The 22,409-nt window shown below is 47.7% G+C and overlaps 1 protein-coding gene across 1 annotated transcript in view; it reads left to right on the top strand.

The window, feature by feature from the left end:
• The window catches only part of Cfap57 (cilia and flagella associated protein 57), a 64,226-nt gene that overhangs the window by 11,313 nt on the left and 30,504 nt on the right, over positions 1–22,409 (top strand). Inside the window, exons 5-12 of the mRNA XM_060379712.1 lie at positions 261–468; positions 2,444–2,596; positions 6,913–7,052; positions 7,738–7,903; positions 8,670–8,783; positions 13,039–13,251; positions 15,493–15,666; positions 18,468–18,629. Of these exons, the coding sequence (XP_060235695.1) occupies positions 261–468; positions 2,444–2,596; positions 6,913–7,052; positions 7,738–7,903; positions 8,670–8,783; positions 13,039–13,251; positions 15,493–15,666; positions 18,468–18,629 (1,330 nt within the window). The remainder of the gene's footprint in view (positions 1–260; positions 469–2,443; positions 2,597–6,912; positions 7,053–7,737; positions 7,904–8,669; positions 8,784–13,038; positions 13,252–15,492; positions 15,667–18,467; positions 18,630–22,409) is intronic.

Here is a 22,409-nt window from a genome sequence, read left to right on the forward strand (position 1 = left end):
AGATCAGTAGGTGGCATTGCTCACAGCCAAAGATATCCCACCCATCTTTCAGGAGACAGGGTCTCGTTTCCATACTGGTACTCACTATCCAGACCAGGCTGATCCCAGAGATCCACCTGCCTATGCTTTCTGTGCCCTGGAATTAAATTTGTGTGCCACTGTGTGTCTCTCTCTCCCCCTCCCCATTCTTTTTTCTCCAGAACTCCATGCTTCTCCTTAGGATTATCTCCGAAAACATTATGTGCTCTTTTCTTTTCCAGCCTGATTGAGTTTCCACCACCCAGTTCCCCGGTCCCCTCCATTGAACAGGTCGTGACAGCCACTGACTCCCGCCAGATGGCCATGCCCCAAGTGTTCGCCATCGCTGCCTATTCAAAGGGCTTTGCCTGCTCTGCTGGGCCAGGGAGAGTGCTGCTGTTTGAGAAGGTGGAAGATAAGGACTTTTACCGGGAGAGCAGGGAAATCCGGGTAAGGCAAGCGGGCAGGAAGAAAAAAGCAAGCAGGGGTCCTTGTTGTCCTGCAGAGCTCTGACAGAGCATTTTGTGGGGAAGGACTAGGCAGAAACCAAGACAGAGAACCTGTCCTGAGAAATTTAGGAGCCGGTAAACTGGATTGGGATTTAGAAGAAGCGAGGTCTGGATTTGAGTCCTGTGGGGAAATGTGGTAAATTACACTTTCTCCCTGAATCTTAGTGCCCCATAACTCTTCCACTGTTACACCCATGATAATAAAGTATACTGCTCAGCACACACATTTATGGAATAAATGATGCAGAAATGACCTGGACCAGCAGGTTGTTCTTCAATGACAGGGATCGGGGGAGGGGGGGTGGAGGACCAGGAGATGAGAAACTAAAGAGGATAGAAAAGTTTGGGATCAGGAGGTCTTACACTGATAGCTCATGCAAGCAAGTTTATTAAGAAATACAGCATTGGACTGGAGAGATGGCTCAGAGGTTAAGAGCACTGGCTGCTTTTCCAGAGGTCCTGAGTAATGACATGGTGGCTCCCAACCATCTATAATGAGATCTGGTACCCTCTCCTGGCATGTAGGCAGAACACTGCATACATAATAAATAAATCTTTTTAAAAAAAGAAAAAGAAATACAGCATCTTATATACAGCTTGCAGGGGGAGAATGGGACAGAGTCCATGGAAACCCGTTGTACAGTGTGATAAAGTCAGGAGGAAGCTAATCGTGCAGTGTTACACAAGGAGAACATAGAGTGTCTCAAGTACATCACAGATCAAGCACTCAATGGTCTTGGCACTGATAACCATAGCCCTTCGAGGGGGAAAGGTCAGAAAATCCCAGTTTCCCCAAAGCCCTGGTCCCCAGCCATTCCTGGCCTTGTGTGGCCTCACCTGGTTTTAGACAAGGAATTAAGTTATTTCTCCACACACCAAGGTCCCAGGGAAAGTCTCAGGGTATCCTGGCCCGCAACACAGAAAGCTGTGGAGACAGGTGCAATACAGCAGCTGGGAGAAGAACCCAGAAGGCTCCTTGGTATTTGGTGCTATTCCTGAAGGATCTAAGAAAATGAACGACACTTGACAAGAGGTCGTAAGCCAGGAACTCCAGGTGGAGACGACAGCTTAAGCCATGGCACCCTGGCGGCAGAAGGGGAAGCAATGGGGTGCTTAGGACAAGCCCTGCTGCCCAGTACAGAGGGGCTCGTGACACTTGAAAGGAAAAGAGGGGCAACTGTGAACAGTGAAAAGTAACAAATGCCGGTCTGGAACATACAAGGATTTGGGGTGGTAATGGGTTCTGTCTAAGAAAAATTGACCTCCCCATGATACAGAGTGTCAGACACGAATCAGTGACTTACAGGCTCACAGGTTGAGAAGCTCTAAGAAACTAAGGCCTGAGCAGAGAGCCAGGGTGCAGAAATGGCTCATGCAGGCTGGTCCATCAACATGCCTGGTCAGTCACAGGCGCTCTACAAGGGGATAGGAAATCTAATTTTACTATGTCTCGTTGGGAGCCACAGCTCCTCTCCAAGCCTAGGGTAGTGACCCCTTATCCTTCCCACACCCTTTAGCCCACCCCATCTTGTAGAAGGGCCACCACTTCCCTCCAAGGCCCCGAAGTACACACAGGTGTACTGGGGGCCAAGTGATCCTGTGCTCTTGGCTTCCAACAGGTGGACACCTGGGGTGGGTTTCAATGAATATGCATTTAAACTCTCACACTGGATTTCACACTGGGGTGCCTGGCCTGCTCATTCCCACAGCTGTCTAGCCATTCAAATGCTAGCTGCTGCAAAAGGTGCTATTTAAAACCAATACAAGCAGAGCCACACCAACCCTCCCTTCTCCGGGCCCAAGCAAGAGGAGGGGGGTAACCTGGCCAGGAGCCTGTGAATTAAAAGTACCCCTGGGACCCCTGTGGCCAAGGACTGAGACTGAGAATGACTGATGGCTGTCTGTGCCTTGAGCAGATCCCGATGGACCCACAAAGCAATGACCCATCTCAGTCAGACAAACAGGATGTTCTGTGCCTGTGCTTCAGCCCATCGGAAGAAACCCTCATCGCCAGCACCAACAGGAACCAGCTCTACACCATCACCATGTCCCTGACAGAGATCAGCAAGGTGAGCCTCCTCAAGGGCATCAGTCCCCTTCCAGTCCACGCTGGGATGCCCATCTGAGGGGCTGCTCGCCCCGTGGACAGACTCTCACGCAAAGCTCTGTATGGTTCGTGGACCCTGATCACATGAGCAAACAGAAAAGCCGAGTGTGCAGAGGCACTCTCGGGGTGAGGGGTGAGGGTGGGAGTGCCTCCTCAGCGTTGCCTATCAAATTCAAATCCCACAAGTCCTGCCAGGAGTTACGTCTCGTTGAATTTAATCTACTACCATACCTAGTCATGGCCCAAAGGTGGAGATACGAAAATCTTTGTAGTTGCTTCTTTTGGCTTGTTTTGGAGTTGCAGAGGAGACTACCAGAAAACACTCCAAACGAAGCTCACGCTGTTCATTGTACACATCGTCAGTAAGATCTCGTTTCACCTGTGTCCCCGAGCAGCATGGACTCAAATATATAAAGTGAGGAAAACAGACCACCTGCAGTCACAGTCAGGGCTTTTGAACATATCCTTTTAAGTCATATTTTGGGTAGTATATTATTGCTATTTTGTGAGGGTTTTGTTTGTTTGTTTGTTTGTTTGTGAGACAGGCACTCATATAGCCATAGTATCTGAGAGTGACCTTGAACTTCTGACCTACCTGCCTCTACCTCAATGGCAGAGGCATCACCTTTTTTATTCATACTGTGCTGGGGTCAGACCCAGGTTTTCATGTATATGCTAGGCAAGCACTCTACCAGCCGGGCTACATCTCCAGCCCAGTGGTGTTTTATAGCAGCCTTGTTATTCACAGCTGAACAGCCAGTAGTGCAGTTAATGGTAGAATATATTCATCACCTCAGAGAGAAAACAGCCCACACCCTTTAACTGTCACCCCGCCACAGTCCCTCCCACCTCAGCCTAAGTAAGCGCTAGATCTATTCCACAGATGATAGATTTGCTCATTCTGTATAAGATGTAGATTTGCTTATTCTGTATCGTGTGCCAGGCAGACACGATGCTAGAGAAGGAGCTGAGAGTTCTACATCTTGATCCTCAAACAGCAGGAAGAAAACTGGCTTGAACTCCTGAGACTTCAAAACCCAGCCCCTTAGTCATACCTCCTCCAAGGCCACACTTCCTAATAGCACCCACCCGCTATGGGCCTCTGGGGGCCATTTTCTTTCAAAACCACCACACTCGGTAGCTCCACGTTGGACAGTTGAGAAACTGCTTAAATTCCAAGAGGCAGTACTGAGAGCTCCTCATCATGGTTTCAGTTTGCGTTTCCCTGGTGACCATAACACCAGCATCTCTGTCCATCTTCTTGGAAGAAATTCTATTCGGATCTTCTGCCCACTTTTAACTCTGCGCAATCTTTTTACTACTTGGCTCTGAGGGTTACTATGCATTACAGGCATGGACTTGTGCCTCAGCCTCCCCCCCCAAGTGCTGGGTTGTTGGTATGCCCCATCACCTCTAGAATCTTCTCACTGTCTTGGTATTTCATACAAGCTCCCATTTTAATAAAGTCTAACTGGTCTATTTTTCTTCTGTGTTTAAGGATCCATCACTACAGCTTTGGATAATGAAGATATACCCCTGTGCTTAAGTTTTATAGGATTAGCTCTTTGATTTAATTATTTGATCTATTTTGATGTGTGTGTGACACAGAGTACAGGACCTGTGGATGTTTGAATGAAAATGGCCCCCAAAAGCTTAAAGGGAGTGGCACTATTGGGAGGTGTGGCCTTGGTGGAGTAGGTGTGGCCTTGATCTTCACACATGCTGAGCACACACTCAGCCACTGAGTATCCTTCCAGCCTGGGTCTCACTTGTTACCCATTCACCTTTGGTGTTATTACTCCTGCAGTCGGATTTGTATCTGTACATAGTTACCTGTTGCTGTGCCCACATACCTGACAGAAAGCAAATTAGTGGAGGAAGGATTTGGTTTAGTTCACGGTTTGAAGGTACAGTTTATCGTGGAGGAGAAGGCTTGACGTCAGGAACAGCTGAGCCTCTGCCAGCAAGAGCCTGAGGCTGCCTGCTCACATCTCTTTGGATCAGGAAGCTGAGCAAACACAAGGCAGGGTGGGGCAGTAACACGTTAGGAGTCCCCCCTTCCCCAGCTTCCTTTCCTTCCCAAAGGTTCTACACAGTGGCAAAAGAGTGTCACTAGTTGGGACCAAGTGTTCAAACACCATGAGCCTGTGGAGGACATTTCACATTCAAACCATGAGATCTGAAAAAAAGAAAACAAATAGTATAGGATAGTTGGCATGGAACTTCAGAAAGCAAAGGCATCGCGGGACATATGCAGGCCATAGGGGCTCCTGCCCATGGACTCTGAGGGAGACCAGTGTGCTTGCTGAGAAGTGTGAGTACGTTTAAAACCCAGTAAGAATGAGCTAGTAGAAACAATGTTACCAGACAGTTGAGGGTAAAAGGAGTAACAAATACACAGCCCCTCTGTCTCAGACAGGAAAGCAGAAAGGAGTGGGTGCATGTAAATTTGTAAGTGGGAAGGCACAAGAGTCGGTGGGAATTCGCATCTCAACCTTTGGCTTGGCCTGGGCCTAGCGTGTGTTCGCCTCATTCCATTTCCCAACCATCACTCCCCTATGTCATCAGAGAAAATGCCTCAGGTGACAGACACCCAGAACACCCACAGGACCACTCACCCACTGCTCAGTGCTAAATGGCCCTCACGTAATTAGTATGGTCTCTACAGAGAGAAAGTTGCCATTACTTACTAAGATGCTTAAAAATACTGATAGCACTTACCCAGAATTCCACACCTGGAAATGTATCCTGAGGAAGTACTGAGAGATACACAAAGCGGTAGGCGCAAGGACATTCAGTCTATAGGGTTATTCTCGAGTAACAAAGTTAGAAGCCACACTCATGCTCCCACAGAAGAGGAACGGTTAAAGCCTAGGACACTAGACTTGTGTTGCCATTAAAATGATAAATGTTTAAAGTTTTATTTATTTTTGTGTATGGGTGTTTTGCTCACATGTATGTCTGTGTACTATGTGTGTGCCTGGTACTGTAGGAGACCAGAAGAGAACATCGGGGCCCCTGGAACTGAAGTTAAGACCATTTGTAAGATACCATATGGGTGCAGGGACCCAAACCTGGATCCCCTGAGAGAGCGGTCAGTGATCTTAACCACTGAGCCATCTTTACAGCCCCTAAAATAATATCTACCTAATAATTTAAGAATTGTTAGAAAAAAAAATAAATAAGCAATAAAAAAAGAATTGTTAGAAGATCTTAATCGTAGTCACACACCCCCATTTCTCCCTCCAACTCCTCTCAGATCTGTCCCCTATATCCTCCTTCCTGTCCTCCCAAAGCACATCCTCCCAAAGCACACATCCTGGTCCTCTGGCCTTTACAGTCTTTCCACCCCCTTTTCTGTGATGTTCCCTGAGCCTTCAGTGTGGAGGTTGGGCTATAGGTGTAGCAGTTGAGGTGGGCACACTGTGGGTGGCTATTCTCTACATTTTGACAGTTGTGAGTTTCTGTAACGTTCTCCACTGTCTGACAAAAAAAAAAGCTTCTTTTTTTTCTAGTTTATGTTTTTATTTTTTATTAATTACACATTATTCACTTTGTATCCCCCCTTTAGCTCCCCCTCCCCCCTCTCAAGCCTTCCCTTTCTCCCCCTTCTCCATGCATGCTCCTCCCCAAGTCCACTGATAGGGGAGGTCTTCTTTTCCTTCCTTCTGATCCTAGTCTATTATGTCTCATCAGGAGTGGCTGCATTGTCTTTCTCTGTGGCCTAGAGCAGGCCAATCAGTTCATGTCAGAGGCAGTCCCTCTTCCCATTACTATGGAACCCAGTTGGACACTGAACTGTCATGTGCTACATCTGTACGGGGTTCTAGGTTATCTCCATGCATGGTCCTTGGTTGGAGTATCGGTCTCAGGAAAGACCCCTGTGCTCAGATTTTTTGGTTCTGTTGCTCTCCTTGTGGAGCTCCTGTCTTCTCCAGATCTTACTGTTTCCCACTTCTTTCATAAGATTCCCTGCACTCTGCCCAAAGGTTGGCCATAAGTCTCAGCACACTTACCTGTGGGTGTAAGAATAAGTACTTAGAATGCAGTTAGAGATTATAGTGGTTTAGAAAAAAAGAAAAGAAAAAAAAAAGCAGGCTGTGATAGGCTCTCCTGTAGGTTCCATGGCCTTGTCAATACTTTAAAAATAATAGTGCCCCAGGAAAACCATGTGTAACATTGAAAGAATGTGCCTTAGCATGGGCCCTAATTCATGCTGAAGGACACGGTCAGCCTTTTGCTCGCCCATCTGGATCTCATTCTGTGTGGTTTCTCCAGGGAGAGCCTGCCCAGTTCGAGTACCTGCTCTACCCAATGCACTCAGCGGCCATCACCGGTCTAGATACTTGCGTCCGAAAACCCCTCATTGCCACCTGTTCTCTGGATCGCTCCATCCGCATCTGGAATTATGAAACCAAGTAAGGAGGAAAAGGCTCTGCTGCCATTATGTGCACAGAACGTTGATTGTTGAGTCTGTTTATGCGAAGCGTTTTAATTAGAGAGGCTTACAAGCCAACGATCCAGAAGCTTTCTGCTGGAAAAGCCTTTTACTAAAAACCAAATTAGTGAGCTGCCTCTCAGTCTTGCATGGGCTAGAAAATCACTTTCTGGTTTATTAAATGCTCACTCCATGCTAGACCCTAGAAACATAAAGGTAAGCACCCCATAGTAGCTCACCTTCCATTAATAATTTTGTCCCTCCAACTCTGCCATTCCTTCCCGTTCCCTTTTCTCTTGCTACAGGGATCTCTTTTGACCTTTGGCTCTTCCTTTCTTCCCAGTCATATTCTTCTGGTACAGCCTCCATGAGGCTGGACCCATACTCTTCTTTACTCTGTGTGTACAAGGGGCTGCTGGGAGAAATTACTTGTGGGGATAGTCCTTGTAATCCTTGGGCTCTCAGAGTGTTCATTACCCGATGGCATCTTGACCAGTTTCCCTGTCTCAGCTGTACTCAGTGCCCACCATTATCTTCAGCAACCAGAATCCAGGAAACAGTAATTGCACGCCACCAAATAACTCAGACAGGCAAAACCTAATAAAATGGGGGACTTGAGGGGCTAGGCGTTCAGCTCATAACTCAGTACCTGGCCTTTCTCACAGCACACTGGAGCTATATAAGGAATACCAAGAAGAAGCCTATACAATCAGCCTTCACCCCTCTGGACACTTCATTGTGGTGGGATTTGCTGACAAACTCCGCCTTATGAATCTGCTCATTGACGACATCCGTCCTTTCAAAGAGTATTCCGTCAGAGCATGCAAAGAGGTAAAGACCGTGGGACCGAAGTCTGTCTGATGGGGCCTTGGCAGCTTACAACAACCAGAGCATCTTTCACCAGACCCTTGGGCACATGCTTCCGTCCATGCTTCTCCTTTTTTTCCTTTTCTTTCTCTTTCTTTTCTTTTTTTTAAGTATTTTATTTTTATGTGCATTTGGTGTTCATGTCTTTTTGGGGGTGTCAGATCTCCTAGAGCTGGAGGTACAGCCAGTTGTAAGCTGTGCCACGTGGGTGCTGGGAATTGAACCCCTGTCCTCTGCAAAAGCAGCCGGTGCTCTAACCACTTAGCAACCTCTCCAGCCCTTGTCCATGCTTTCCTACGCCCACCAAAATAATTTCACTGGACTAAGTCTTTGTGGGATGCCATCTGTGATGGGGCTGGGCATCTTAGTAAAGATTAAAGAAGAAAAGCAATCCTAAAGTGAGAGTCCCCGCTGGGAGAGTAAAATCGGAGACTGTGAGGAGCCAGGAAAGAGTATGAACCGTGAGGTGCAGGCGCAGCCCATCATATTTCTCTGAAATGGCTTGAAGAAGCAAGTCAGTGACGAAAAGCATTACCTGCCTGGCCTGAAACAGAGCGTCTGCAGACGCCATGAAACTCCGTGCTAGAAGCAGGGAGCTGTAGGATTATTGGCGGTGTCTGGAAACAGCCCTTCCCCACCACCACCCCACCCAGAGTCCTGCCTGAACTCCCCTAGAAAGGTGGCCTCCACTCAGACGCTCACCTTTTGCTTGCTTCCTCCCTGCCCGCAGTGTGCCTTTAGCAATGGAGGACACCTGTTTGCTGCAGTCAATGGAAATGTGATTCACATCTTTACCACCACCAGCCTGGAGAACATTACCAACCTGAAAGGCCACACAGGGAAGGTACGTCAGTGGCCATTGGCCAGGGTGGCAAGGGGCACTGAGTCATGTACTATGCTGGCCACAGGGCTCATAAAATACCTGCAAAGACAAATTGCAACAAACCCACTCGGTGAAAGAAAAGCATGCGGAAAAAAAAGAAAGAAAAAAAAGGAAAGCATGCCATTTGCAAAGGCTTGGTCCTGGGGAAGGGAGGAGGAGTCACACAGACAGAGCTGGTGGCAATCACCATCACATGTGAAAATACCAACCCCACAGACAGATCAGAGGGAGTGTCAGAGGTCCTGAAGAGTCTGTGGGGATGTCAGGCAGCACACAGGTGAACTGGGATTGCAGAGATTTGCCTGTCCCCAGGGCCTGGAGCCTTGTAGATCTCCTAAGTATTTTATACTGGGTCTTCCTTGGTAGCCTTTTACTGAGTCCGGACCACTGCTATAAAACAAGAAATTGGAACAAATGGCAATTAATAAAACTACTGCAGACAACATGATTGAGGAGGCATAAAATTCAAAGGATGTTCAGATTCAGTATCGTTTAGGAGTATTATTGTAAATAAGATCACGATGTTCTTCCATAATGACATTAAACAAATGAAGTTCATCTTTTAAGAGATGAAGACAGGGCTAAGTGGCTGAAGACATTGATTTAAGTGGAAATAGCCATGTTACCAAAAGAGCCATTGGGTCAGGAGATGGGCTACTTATAGAAAACGCAGGAAAAGCAAATGTTAAAGATAATGGGAGCTGGGTCTACAAGTACAGAGAGAGGGAAAAGCCTGAGATGAATGGGTGGTTCAACCAAGGTTAGAGGTAAAGCCACGAGTTTATGGCTTTTAATGCAGAGAGACAGGAGCAGGTGTGTCTATGCATTGGAAGGGAACTTAAGGCCAGTTCTATACAGTTACTTCCCTGCAACAGAAATGCTGGCATACTTTAAAAAAACAAAACAAAACAAAACAAAACTCTTTTATTTACATTTCTTATATCTTTTTCTCCTTACTCCACCCCAACCCCTTCCAACATCCCAATGCCAGGCAGGAAAGAGAAAAGGTTAGTGGGAGAGGGGGCTGGCTCAGTTATCTTAGCTGCTTCCCACTAGTTAGGGTCATCGGGCTCCTTGGAGACAGTCCAATCCTCGTTTCAGGAGATCTCCAACTTCTTGTCTCACAACAGCAATCAGGAGCAGCAAGGGGGAAGCGGGAGCAGCATTGTTCTTTCTCCTGACTGTTTGGGCTCTGGCATTTATTCTCTTTCCAGAGTCCTCAGGTTTAAACTGTCCACAGCCGACAAAGAGCTCCTCTCAGAGCCCACATGAAACAAATAGTCTACTGCTGTGGATTATCTGAATCAATCCCACATCCATACCTGGAACAAAAACATAAACATGTTTATAGTCACAACACAGAAGTGGAACACATATTAAATCACTTTCAAGGCCAACATTAACCTAACAAAAAAAAAAAAAAAATCAAACAGAATGGTCCAAAAGAAGGAAACTACAGATCCATACCCTTTGTGAACACAGACAGAGAAATCTCAAGACAGCAAAACACTGAAACCTAGCAGCATACAGAGTTATAGATCGTGACCCATTAAATAAATGCTTCAAACTCAGATATTGACTTGGCACCAGTGAAATGTTGTCCATAGGTCTGTTCAGTCCTGCCCTTTGTTGTACTGTGTTTTGCTTATTTTTGTTTAACTTTCTGTGTGTGTGTGTGTGTGTGTGTGTGTGACATGAGTGTAGAGATCTGAGGAGAGCCAGTTCTCTCCTTTTATATTGTAGGTCTCTGGGATCAAACTCAGGTTGCCAGAGTTGACAGCAAGCATGATTCCCCCCTAGGCCGTCTACTGCTCCTGTACTTTATTTTCATTATACAGCCTCTGTGGTGGTTGGTAGCTGGTTGGTTTTGAGACAGGGTCTCACTGTGTAGGCCCTGACTAGCCTGAAACTTGCTCTGTAGACCAGGCTGGCCCCAAACTCAGAGATCTGTCTGCCTCTTTCTCTGGAGTGCTGGGATTAAAAGGTGTGTACTACCACACCTAGCTTATAATACATTGTTTTGATTACTGCTTTATATAACTATACTGTGTCTTTTAAAGAAGCTCAAAAAAACCCACCCACAAATGAATATAATTATATTCTATATGAACGTTCTATATGTCAGAGAGTAAAGAAAATGTAACACACAATCACATTGTCTCTTGGTTGCATATGAAATTATCAGTTGTGCTTTCTTTGGTGTGACATCATCTTGTCAGAGGTCAACTGGGGGTGCTGCTGGAGAGATGGCTCAGTGGTTAAGAGTACTGTCTACTCTTCCACAGGTCCTCAGTTCAATTCCCAGCAACCACATGGTGGCTCACAATCACCCCTATAATGGGATCTGATGCTCTTTCCTGTCATGCAGGCATACATGCAAATAAAGTGCTCATATATGTAAATAAATAAATCTTTAAAAAAAGAACTCCCTTTGGTATTTCTTGAAAGGCAGGTCTGCCGGCAGCTAGCTCTCCAGTTTTTGTTTATCTGAGGATACATCAATGTGTCCTTCATATTAAAATAGAAATTGAATTTTGCTAGACAGAAAGGCAGTGGGTTTTGCTGTTGTTACTCTCCATGCTTTAAACATATGTCTCCTCTGTGTCTCCTTCCTGATTTTCTGACCAAAAGCCAATGGTAATCTTGGGCTGCTTCTCAGGGGGCGTGGAGAGACCAGTTGATTCTTGGTCTGCCTGCACAGGGATGGAGCTGCCCCCAGGGAGACTGGCTGGGGGGAGGGAACCAGGGTGAAACCGGGGCAGCAGGAGAGGTGGCATGTCACCTTGGCAGCTGCTGCCCAGAATACACAGCGATGGCTTTTCGGGGGGCACAGATGCCATAGGCTCTTCTCACAGAGATTGGGGAGATTTTCTTGTACGAATGCTTCTCCACTGTCCCATGCCCTTCAAACAAGTTTCCAGACACTGTGATAGGTGCTCACATGCATGTATGTTTTGTTTGTTTGTTTGACAGGTTCTCTGACAAACCTGGAACTCACCTTGTAGGATCCACGTGGCTCTGCATCCTCATCGCTGAGATCAGAGATCAGACCATGTGCCTTTTTGCCCGGTTTTTGGTTTTTTTGTTTTTTTGTTTTTTTTAATGTAGGTCCTGGGAGTCAAACCCAGTTCCTCATGTTTGCAAAATGAGGACTTTACCAACTGAGTTGTGCCCCCAGCCCTAAGTGATTGTTCTGACTATTTATTTTTTGAGTTAGCTTAGGTCCCTGGGGAGACCAGCTGATGTCCTCACTCCACCACTCTAGAAGACCACTCTCTGGGCTGTTGTTCACACTTTCCTGGGAATATTTCAAAGCTAAAAGTACTCTCAAAGGAGGTTGGGAGTTAACAGTTAGGAGTGCTTGTTGCTCTTACAGAAGACCCGGGTTCATTTCCCAGCACTGACATGGTGGCTTACAACTATCCACAACTACAACTCCAGCTCCAGGGGATCTGACAGCCTATTCTGACTTCTGCAGATACTTGTAACCTCAGCCAAGCCATGCATTCGCATAAGATCAACAAATCTTAAATTTTGTAAATGTTTTTAGATAGGAGGGTTTTCAGGAATCTAAGGAGACAGCTTGGTCAGTAAAATATTTGCCACACTAACACAAGGACCTGAGTTTGGGCCCCAGAACCCACCTTAAAAAAACAAATCTCATCATGACATCTCACTGTAATCCTACAACAGGGAAGGCAGAAATAAGTGGATTCCTGGGCCTAGGCGGGCCTGCTCAGTGAGCTCTAGCCCAGGGAAAGACTCTGGCTCTGACAGCAAGAGGGAGTGCTCCTGAGGATCAGCAAGTTGAACTCTGACCTCCACACACACAGAGCACACACCACAACATGCACACACACACATTTTCAAAACAGTGTTAATAACGTTAACAACGTTAACTAACGTTAATAATGTTGGTTACAACGTTAGAAAACTGATATGAGTCGGTCTGCATTCATAGTGTGAAATGGAAACGGGCATACACTGTTCTCTGCATTTTACAAACATCTTAGAAAATAGAATGTTAATGTGGCCAAGAAGCCATGTTATGTGCTTATGACAGACCTCTGCCAGGAACAGACACTCTGCCACAGTGTAGCGGAACCCCTAGGTTCATCTTCTCCCCAGGCTGGTGTGTGTCTGTGTGTGTGTGTGTGTGTGTGTGTGTGTGTGTGTGTGTGTCCTTCTCACCCAGGTGTGTCCGCACCCCTTGCAGATTCGCTCACTTGTGTGGAACTCTGACGACAGCAAACTGATCTCTGCTGGAACAGATGGCGCCGTGTATGAATGGAACCTCTCCACAGGGAAGAGAGAGACAGAGTGCGTGCTCAAGTCTTGCAGCTACAACTCCGTTACCGTCTCCCCTGATGGCAAAGTTATCTTTGCTGTCGGATCAGACCAGACTCTGAAGGAGATTGCAGATTCCTTGGTGAGGCCACCCTCCCCGGCTCTGGCTGCTCCCCAGGGCTTCAGAAGTCAGGCTCCTGGGCTTCTGATGGGAAGCAGGCATGGGAGAGGGCCCTCCCTCATTCCTGGGACAGCCCCTGCTGTGTTCCCTGTTGGGTCAGCTCAGCATCACTCATTGATCCTCCTGAATGGATCAAACCCCGGTCCCCCTGTCCACCATCTTGCTTGTTGTCTATAACTTTCCATTTATCCCCCACACATGGAGGTCAGCGACATCTCTAAACTACACCCTTGAGTCACCAACATGGTTCGCCCAGTAAGACACATGCTGCCAAGCCTAAGGATGGGAGGTGGACCCTGGCGGAGTACACAGGGTGGAAGGAGAGAGCCAGTCCCCACAGGTGGTCCTCTGATATACACGCAAACACACGCACACCATTTTACTCATGCATATACAAAACTTTGATTGAAATGTAATTCAGTTAAACCAAACTCCTGCCCTCGTGCTCCGGCTGAGATGGAGCCACAGCCATAGTTAGCTGTCATCGCCCAGGCTTGTCACCACAGCAGCGAATAAACCTGAGCCGGGTTTGGAACGCAGCTTAGTTCCATTCAGGGCGACTCTCCTATGTACTCCCAGGTGGCCTGATCCTAGTTTTCACTGGGCTTTTACACAGCTAGACCGGAAGAACGTTCTTTTGGAGCAGGCCATATCCCCTCCCCTTGACTAGTTGGTGCCCTGCCTGACCCCACCACCACCACCTTCCCACACACAAACATTAAAATGTGTAGATAGGTGAGTGGGTGGGCGAATAAGCACAGTCGTGAGTACAGGAATGAATGAGTTCCCTGACAGCGTTAACAAACGCTTCCTGGATAAATTGATAATTGTCATCTTGCTCGCACTCTGAGACCTGTTCACAGCAGTAAGGGTGAGAGGCTGCCACTGACCACACTTAGGAATGAGGCAAGTTACTTCCTGACTCAGTGATTCATCTGCTATTGTCATTTAAATGTAACTGTAACTTCCGGAGGCTGGGGGGGGGAGGGAGGTTGAGGATAACCAGATGAGTTACAACAGGTAAAGGATATAAGACAGTGCCTTAGGGTTTTATTGCCGTGAAGAGACACTATGACCAGGCAACTCTCATAAAGGGAAACTTTTAATGGGGCTGCCTTACAGTCTCAGGGTTTAGTCCATTATCCTCATCGTGGGAGGCATGGTGTCACGCAGGCAGATGGGATGCTGGAGATGGATCGGGGAGTTCTACATCTGGATCCACAGGCGGCAGGAAAAGACTGTGAGCCACTCAAACCTCAAAGCCCACCCCCTAGTGACACACACTTTCTCCAACAAAACCACACACCTACTCCAATAAGGCCATGCCTCCTAATAGTGCCCACTCCCTCTGAACCTGTGGGGGCCATTTTCATTCAACCGTGAGCAAACACTACACACAGTGTTTGCACATGGTGCTACAGTAATATTGCTGGCCATTCCGTTTGTATTGTTCCTAACACCCACAACTGGAGCTAGAGAGACGGCTCAGTGGGTTAGAGCGCTTGCTGTGCGAGCATACAGACTCGAATTGAGGTCCCAGCACCCGGGTGTGGCCATGTGTACCTGTAACCCCAGTGCTGGGACCCAGTGCTGGGTGCAGAACAGAAAGAAAAGGATCTCTTGTTGGCTACCTGTACAACTCCAGGATAAGACCATCTCAGAGGAATGAGACAGAGACTGATAGGCTAGGATGCCCAATGCCCTGCTGGCCTCCATGTACTCACACTGGTGTAAACACACACATACCAACTGGGAACTCCAGTTGGGCATGATTGCACATACCTTTAATCTAGCACTTGGAAGGCACAGATAGGTGGGTCTCTGTGAGACCAGCCTGGTCTACCTCATAAGTCCCAGGCTACCTAAGGCTACAAAGTGAGACCCTGCTCAAAAAATAATAATAAAATAAAACAAAAATTAGGATCTCTGAACTGGGGAGGTAGCTCAGTGGTAGAGAGCCTGCCTAGCATGTATGAGGCCTGAGTTTTATTCCCAGCACCACAATGGCAATGAGAAGACAGGGAAGAGGAGAAGGAGGAACCAAGATGTATTTAGTTTGGGTCTTTCATGTGCTTGGACGCTGCACAAAATGCTATAAGGAATAGAAAACTAAGTTGAATAGAATTCTGCCCCCAGAGAAGACCCTGGGACCCTGGAGACACAGCTCAGCCCTCCCACTGAACAGATCTGCCTGTGTTCCAGATCCTTCGAGAGATAGTAGCATTTGATGTCGTCTATACAGCCATCACCATCTCACATTCCGGGCGCATGATGTTTGTGGGCACTTCGGTGGGAACTATCCGTTCCATGAGATACCCCTTGCCTGGGCAGAAGGAATTCAATGAGTACCAGGCTCATGCTGGTCCCATCAACAAGGTGAGAGGTACCTTACCACTGCTTCCCAGCCTAGGCTCTGCCTCACAAACCTGCCCACCCCAGCATCCTCTCAGTGTGTCTGGGTTATCCGCATTCCTCCTCTCATCTATCACATGCTCCCTAGGGCACCTGTTGGCTATTCATACTCATGCTGACACTACTAGGAACTCATCCCAGGAAGTAATCAGAGTCATACCTAATGATCATTTGACACAAAATTATACCTAATAATGGACCCTTGGCTGAGTGCTGCAGGGGTCCCAGCTAAGTCATTCGGATTTCCCAGCTGCAGTGAGTTTTCCCTACTAATGACTCTCACACCCAGGGGAAGTCGTACCACAAGATACTAGAGCCAACCTCTCCCTGAGACTATGGCTATAAAGACTGTCCCTGGGAGCAATAACATGGGCAGGCTTTTACAAATAGTCCTGTCCCCTCATCTTGTGAAGCACTGTCTATCCCTAATAGCTAAACAATTCAAGTCATAATGGAGGAAAAGGAAAAAAAAAAGCAGCCTGACTCCAGCAGCAGACAGATTAATAAGCAGACGTGCGTCACACACACACTGGAGTAACAGTCCCGAAAGGGCAGGGAACTTTGCCCTGGGCTGCGACATAGATGGGTTTTAAGGACTCTGTATGACATAAAACAAGCCAGTCCCAAACAGGCAAGGGCAGCATCATTCCACCCTGACCAGATGCTTAACAGTAGCGAAACAGGCTCAAAGGTTAGAGTCCCGCCGTGGGGACAGAACTCTTTGGCCCCTTCTAAAGCTTTTTCAGTTTTTCTGGACTGTGGAGTTTATGACACACGGTTGTTGGCTTCCCAACCTAGAGCCAGGGTAGACAGTGATCCGGCGTCTGCAGGGTCTCTGCTGCTGGGTGAAGCTTTTTCCAACTTGGATTTGTTCCTAGGGCATCGGTTCTGGTCCCCATTGCTTTGTCAGCTTCTGAGGTTTTTGCATCTTTCCCAACCCCCACCGTTGCCCGGTGTCAAGGGGCTTGGGTGTGTGGAACAGTGAATTGGGATTATGTCCAGCGGTAACTCACCCAAACTGACCAAAAGAACCTAAAAGAAGATACTTGGACAAGTTGAAAGTGATAGAAACTAGAATGGTAGTTGTTCCATGCTACTCTGAGGCGGGGCAAAGAAGGGGGATTCTTGTTCATTTTGTGCAGTTTTTTGTTTTGAAGGGCAAAAAAGGATGGATAGGTGGTGGTGATGGTTCCACAGCTTCACAAATGTGTCAGTTGTAAACTATAAACCAAAAAAAAAATGGTTACAGTAGTAAATTTTATAGTGTATGTATTTTTCCATAACAAAAAGTGAATGAAAAAGTTCTCTGTCATGAAAAATGGATATCCATAAATCAGAGCTATGGGGGTAGGGTCGTTATGCAGACTTCTAAAAAAAACCCTGAAAAAATGTATGTCTCCTTTATTTGAGATTGGATGACATGAAAGATTTTTAATTATGTCCTGAATTCTATATTGGCTCACTATCTTAGAAACTTTTCTATTGCTGTGATAAAACACGATAGCCAAGGCAACTTCTGAACAAAAGTGTTTAATGTGACTTATGGTTTTAGAGGATTAGAGTCCATGATGGCAGAGTGAAAGAACAGCTGAGATTCACGCCTTGATCCACACCCACAAGGCAGAGAGCAAACACTGGTAACCTCATGAGCCTTTCCTCAAACCATGCTCCCAGTGACACACCTCCTCCACAAGGCCACACCTCCCAACCCTTCCCAAACAGTTCTACCAACTGGGACCAAGTGGTCAAATATATGAGCCTATGGGGGGGGGAGTGTATTCTCATTCCATGCTGTAGGTACTGTACACATTAGAAAAGGATTTCCCATTTAAAAATGACACATTTCTGTCTTAAGCCTGGGCATTGGGTTGAAAATAAAGTGTCATAATGTAGTCCTGTCTTCCCTTCAGACCTACTAAGGTTTGGGGTAAGATCATTTTTTATTATAGAAGCAGTGTGTGTTCACATTAGAAGTCAGACCTTCATTGTAGCAACATCACTTACGCTAACATATGTATTATACATGTGTCTGAAATAAAAATCATACTGTATGGTCACTTTGTCACAGCCAGCTTTTTAAACATTTAGCACTGCCCCAAGGATTGTTCTCTATGAGTGAAGGTTTCCCGAAGGCATGGTCTTCAGGGGTGGGGAGCACGTGCTGCTCTTGTTGAGTCCAGATGAACATTGACATAGCTCCCCTCCCCTTGACCTCCGACCTTCCATGCTGTGTGGCTGTGCCTGAGACTGGCTAGCCCTCAGTCTTACCAGGTTAACGAACACAGGAAATTGAGAGTTTAAAAAAAAAAAGTAAATCAGTCTCCAGGAGATCAGGAAGCCAGATCAGCCTTCAGAGTCCTGGGCAGCCGAAATTCCAGAAACCCGAGGCCCAGGAAAACAAGATCATCAAAATCAAATTCACTGAGGCAGGGTAATGACCCACTCTGTCACTGAACTCAGTTAGGGACTATCTCAGCCGATAAGGGGAAAATTCCAAGTAGGAAGAGACAAAAGCATCACATAGTCACAACAATAGATCCATGGTTAGTTACCCATTAGCACAGTGAGAACTACACTGACTCCATCACACTTGAGCAAGGTGCTTTTGTCTGATGCTCCTGGTAGACAGCACACAAGCCCACAGACCCAGGGAAGTGTGCAAGGCCTGTGTGCGCAGAGGCCTGTGTGGCAGCCAGCTCTCCCCACTAGATGGCAGCCCTCCAGGGCCCCGGAATGCAGCTTTTCCATGCTCTTTTCCTCCACAGATCATGCTCACCTTTGATGATCAGTTCCTACTGACTGTTGCTGATGACGGCTGCCTGTTCACCTGGAAGGTCTTCGATAAGGATGGTCGGGGAATCAAACGAGAGAGGGAGGTGGGCTTTGCTGAAGAGGTGCTTGTCACTAAGACAGACATGGAAGAGAAGGTAAGAACTGGGTCCAGTGAGAAGAAACACACAGTTCCTTAGTCTGCGTTCGGAGGGCTCAGGCCAGCATCTGAGGTCCTCTGGTGGTTTGCTACACCCACGCCTGGTACAGACTAACACAGCTCCCTTCACAGCTCCCTTCACGCCAGCGTCCTGCTTGCCACCCCTTGACTGCCTCCACCCAACACTGCCTTCCTGTCTACCCAGTGGTTGTCCCGGGCTCTGGTGAGGTGATCCCACTTTCCTCGTGCTGCAGTGTGAGATGGGGAACTGTGGCGAGGGACTTGAAAGACAACCAGGACACATTCACAAGGTCAAGCTGGCAAGCCACATGCCCAGGTTGTATCTGTGAGGCGCAATGATTTCCAGTGCAGTGAACCTTCACTTAAAGATGGCCCAGGGCAGGGAGAGATGGCTCAGACGAGCATGAAGACCTGAGATTGGATCCCCAGAACCCAGCTTGGCACAAAGGCCTCTGTATAGAACCCCAGTGCTAGGGGTGGAAGACCCTGAGACTCTGAGGTCCAGAGTAGAGGACCCTGGAGCTCATGGCAAAACAACCTAACTGAACTGGGGAGCCCCAGGTCCAACAAGAGACCTCATCTCAGAAACCAAACTCTAGAGCAACTGATAGAGACACCCAGTGTCAACCTCTGGACTCTACACTTGCACACACACACACACACACACACACACACACACACACACAGGACATGAGCACTCACATATATAAGTGTATGCTCACATCTGTAATCCCAGCACACAGGTGGCTAAGACAGGAAGAAGATGAGTTTGAGGTCAGTATGGGCTACATAGTAAGACTTTATCTCAGAAGAGAGAAAAAGAGGAAGGAAGGAAGGAAGGAAGGAAGGAAGGAAGGAAGGAAGGAAGGAAGGAAGGAAGGAAGGAAGCGTTCATTTGCCGTGGAGCAGGCACAATTCTGGCAACGTAACCTGAGCGTAACCTGAAACCTCCAGATACCTCTATGGAAAAGACACTGTTGTTCTCCCCAAGGTTCAAGAGTTACTGATCAACCTCATGCGAAGAGGTTTAGTGCTGGATCCCAACTCACCAAGATGGTAAGTAATGAACCAGAATTTGACTCCGGATTGAATCTGGAGGATGGCTCTTACTCACTATACCAAGAGAACCTCTCTTGTTCATACAGTAAATTCAACATAGGAAAAATGCTTTGCTGAAATCTGAGTGCATAGCCCTCGGCACAGCTCATGATTGGGAGCTGAAAGTCTGGCTCTCAGATAATCCCAGAGCTACACAGTCATTGCCACTCAGGAAAAGAATCTGAGTAACTGAGGACACTTCCCATGGTTGGCTAGGCTCTGGGCATGAGTATTTGGAAGAGTCACACTCGGGCACACATTATGGTCGGGAAGCTTTCACAGTCAGGCAAGGAGAGAGACAACAAAACTGCTAGAACAGCAGTGCAAAGGCACAGCAGGGTGGAGGGGGGCTCTGGAGCCCTTCCAGAGAGCCCCAGAACTTTCTCTCTGAAAGGCAAAGGAGGAGGAAGAAGGGAAGAGAACCTAGCCTCCCCGTGGCAAACCTATCTGCTCTTTCCTCTCTGTTTTCTTCTCGTTTCTTCTGGGGCGGGGGAGGGTAGAAAAGCCAAATAGGACATGCAAGGACAGGCTCAAGGTCAGACAGTGTCTGGGTTGACCCCTGACCCCTGATCCTGGCCAGGCCTGAAAGCACTGCTGCCGCCACCACAGTGGAAACATCCAGTGTGTGTGTGTGTAGCCCACTCCTTGAGCCTCCCTTCTCTCCCACATCCATCAGGATGGTTCTCTGCGAACCTCTCTCCAGCTGCCTCTCTACCTCCTCCCTCTATGCCCCTTACATGACATTCCACATCCTCCCCAGTTCTATTTCCCTGTCTTTCTATCCTGTGAGGAATTACTCACTCAGTCATTTGGATATACATTTTCACCTGCCGGCAACAGAAGAGCCAGCTGTGTGCCTGGCAGGCCACGGACACTGGCGCTACAGAGAGAAAAGACACAGAAGGTTCCTCAGCCTGGAGCCTGGGAGGAAAGCCAGGGAAAACAAAATAGGGAAGCAGGTGCGTTGTAAAAGAACACTGCCATGAGAGCACAGGGGAAGGACCCCATCCCAGGCCAGGTTGAATCAGAGGAAGCAAGCCCTGCATAGCACCACCAGAACAAAGGACCATCCATATCGAGACAGCAGCGTGTGGAGAGGTAAAGAAATGATCCTCTGGGAAGATGTGCCTAGCAGCTGTGAGCGGACTGTTGCAGAGAAGAAAGCTGGGGAGAATCGGAGAGGCCACGGGGGGCCTTTTACTTGTCTTAGACTGGCAACAGTTAGGAAGGAGCACAGGTAGACATTAAGTTAGGAAGTACCATGGCAAGATCCCTGCCTTGGAAAGATAATCTGCAGCAATGTAGCGACAGAAGACAGAAGGCCCATGAGCAAGCACCTTGAAGGTCCCACATCAAAAGCTGGACCATTCGCAACAATAAGTATCTCACTGGTCCAACCCAGGCCTTGGGGCCACTTACTCACATCTGACCACTTACTAGCATTGACAGGGCTGTTGCATCTGTGCGAAGAGGCTCTGGAGACAGGACAGTGAAGCCAGATGGGCCAACCCCAAGCCAGGTACAGCAGTCACCCGGGGAGTCTTCCAGCATGGCTCCCTCCCATCGCCACAGAGCGAGGCAGACACCACACTTTCTAGAATCTCTTCTATTCTTCCACATATTCTTATATATTCTTTCCATTCCACCAGCCTCCCCTCCCCCACTCAGCTCAAGCCCCTGGCACCTCTCAGCTGAAATCTGTAGTCACCTCCCAGTTCATGACCTCACCTCTAACCCTGCGCCGCACACCGTCATCAGAAAGTCCTCGTCAATCCAAAGCCAGCCTACGGAGGTTTTGACGAGGCTCTTTGGAGGGATCCCAACTTCATACTTGACTTAGAACACTCCGGTGGTCTCTGAGCTCACACTCCTCCTCCCCCCTCCCTTTCCCTCTCTCTGCCATTGGCACCAAATCACTGAGGACCCTGAGCAGGCACGCTCTCAGAGCCTCCCGCGTGCTAAGTCTATATGTCAGGTGCCAGTCGGGAATACAGGAACAAAGGAACATGTTCCTTGTTGTCATGGAGGTAGGGAAGACAGACCCTCAAAGACGAGGTGGGGTGTTTGGGGTGTAAGCAAGGTGAGCAAGAAGAAAGCATCTGTGCCCTCTCCCGCTCTTCAGGAGATGAGGGATATGCATATACAGGACTTTCAGAAAACTTGCATAGTAGTGGAAAAAGCAAACACTAGACTCTGGAACCAAGCAGAAGTGGGACTTAAGTGCTAGTGTTCACATAAGCACAGGCGTGAAAGACAGGAGAGGGGACAGTGACCACGTCATCGGACACTTAATCACAATTTATAACTACTGCCTCAGTAGGCTTTGAATTTCATGGGGACAAATGTCTTTGGAGGCTGGGTGTGACAGTGTAGAACTCGTGAAGTGGGAGGCCCTTGGTTTGATTCCCAGTACCAAACACAGAGAAAGCGATTACCTTTGGAGTGCCTGCTGTGGTCTAGCTGTATAACTTGGGCCACATTGGAGAATGAAACCAACAAAGACATCACCTGTACAGAGCTTAAATTCTAAGGAAAGAAAAAGGCGAGCCAGGCACAGTGGTGCATGCCTGTAATCCTAGCAGTCAGGGAGGCCGAGGCAGGCATCTCACTGTGAGTTCGAGGCCAGCCTGGTCTACAAAGTGAGCCCAGGACAGTGAGG

The sequence above is a fragment of the Meriones unguiculatus genome, chromosome 3 (genome assembly GCF_030254825.1).
Source record: "Meriones unguiculatus strain TT.TT164.6M chromosome 3, Bangor_MerUng_6.1, whole genome shotgun sequence".
NCBI lineage: Eukaryota > Metazoa > Chordata > Mammalia > Rodentia > Muridae > Meriones > Meriones unguiculatus.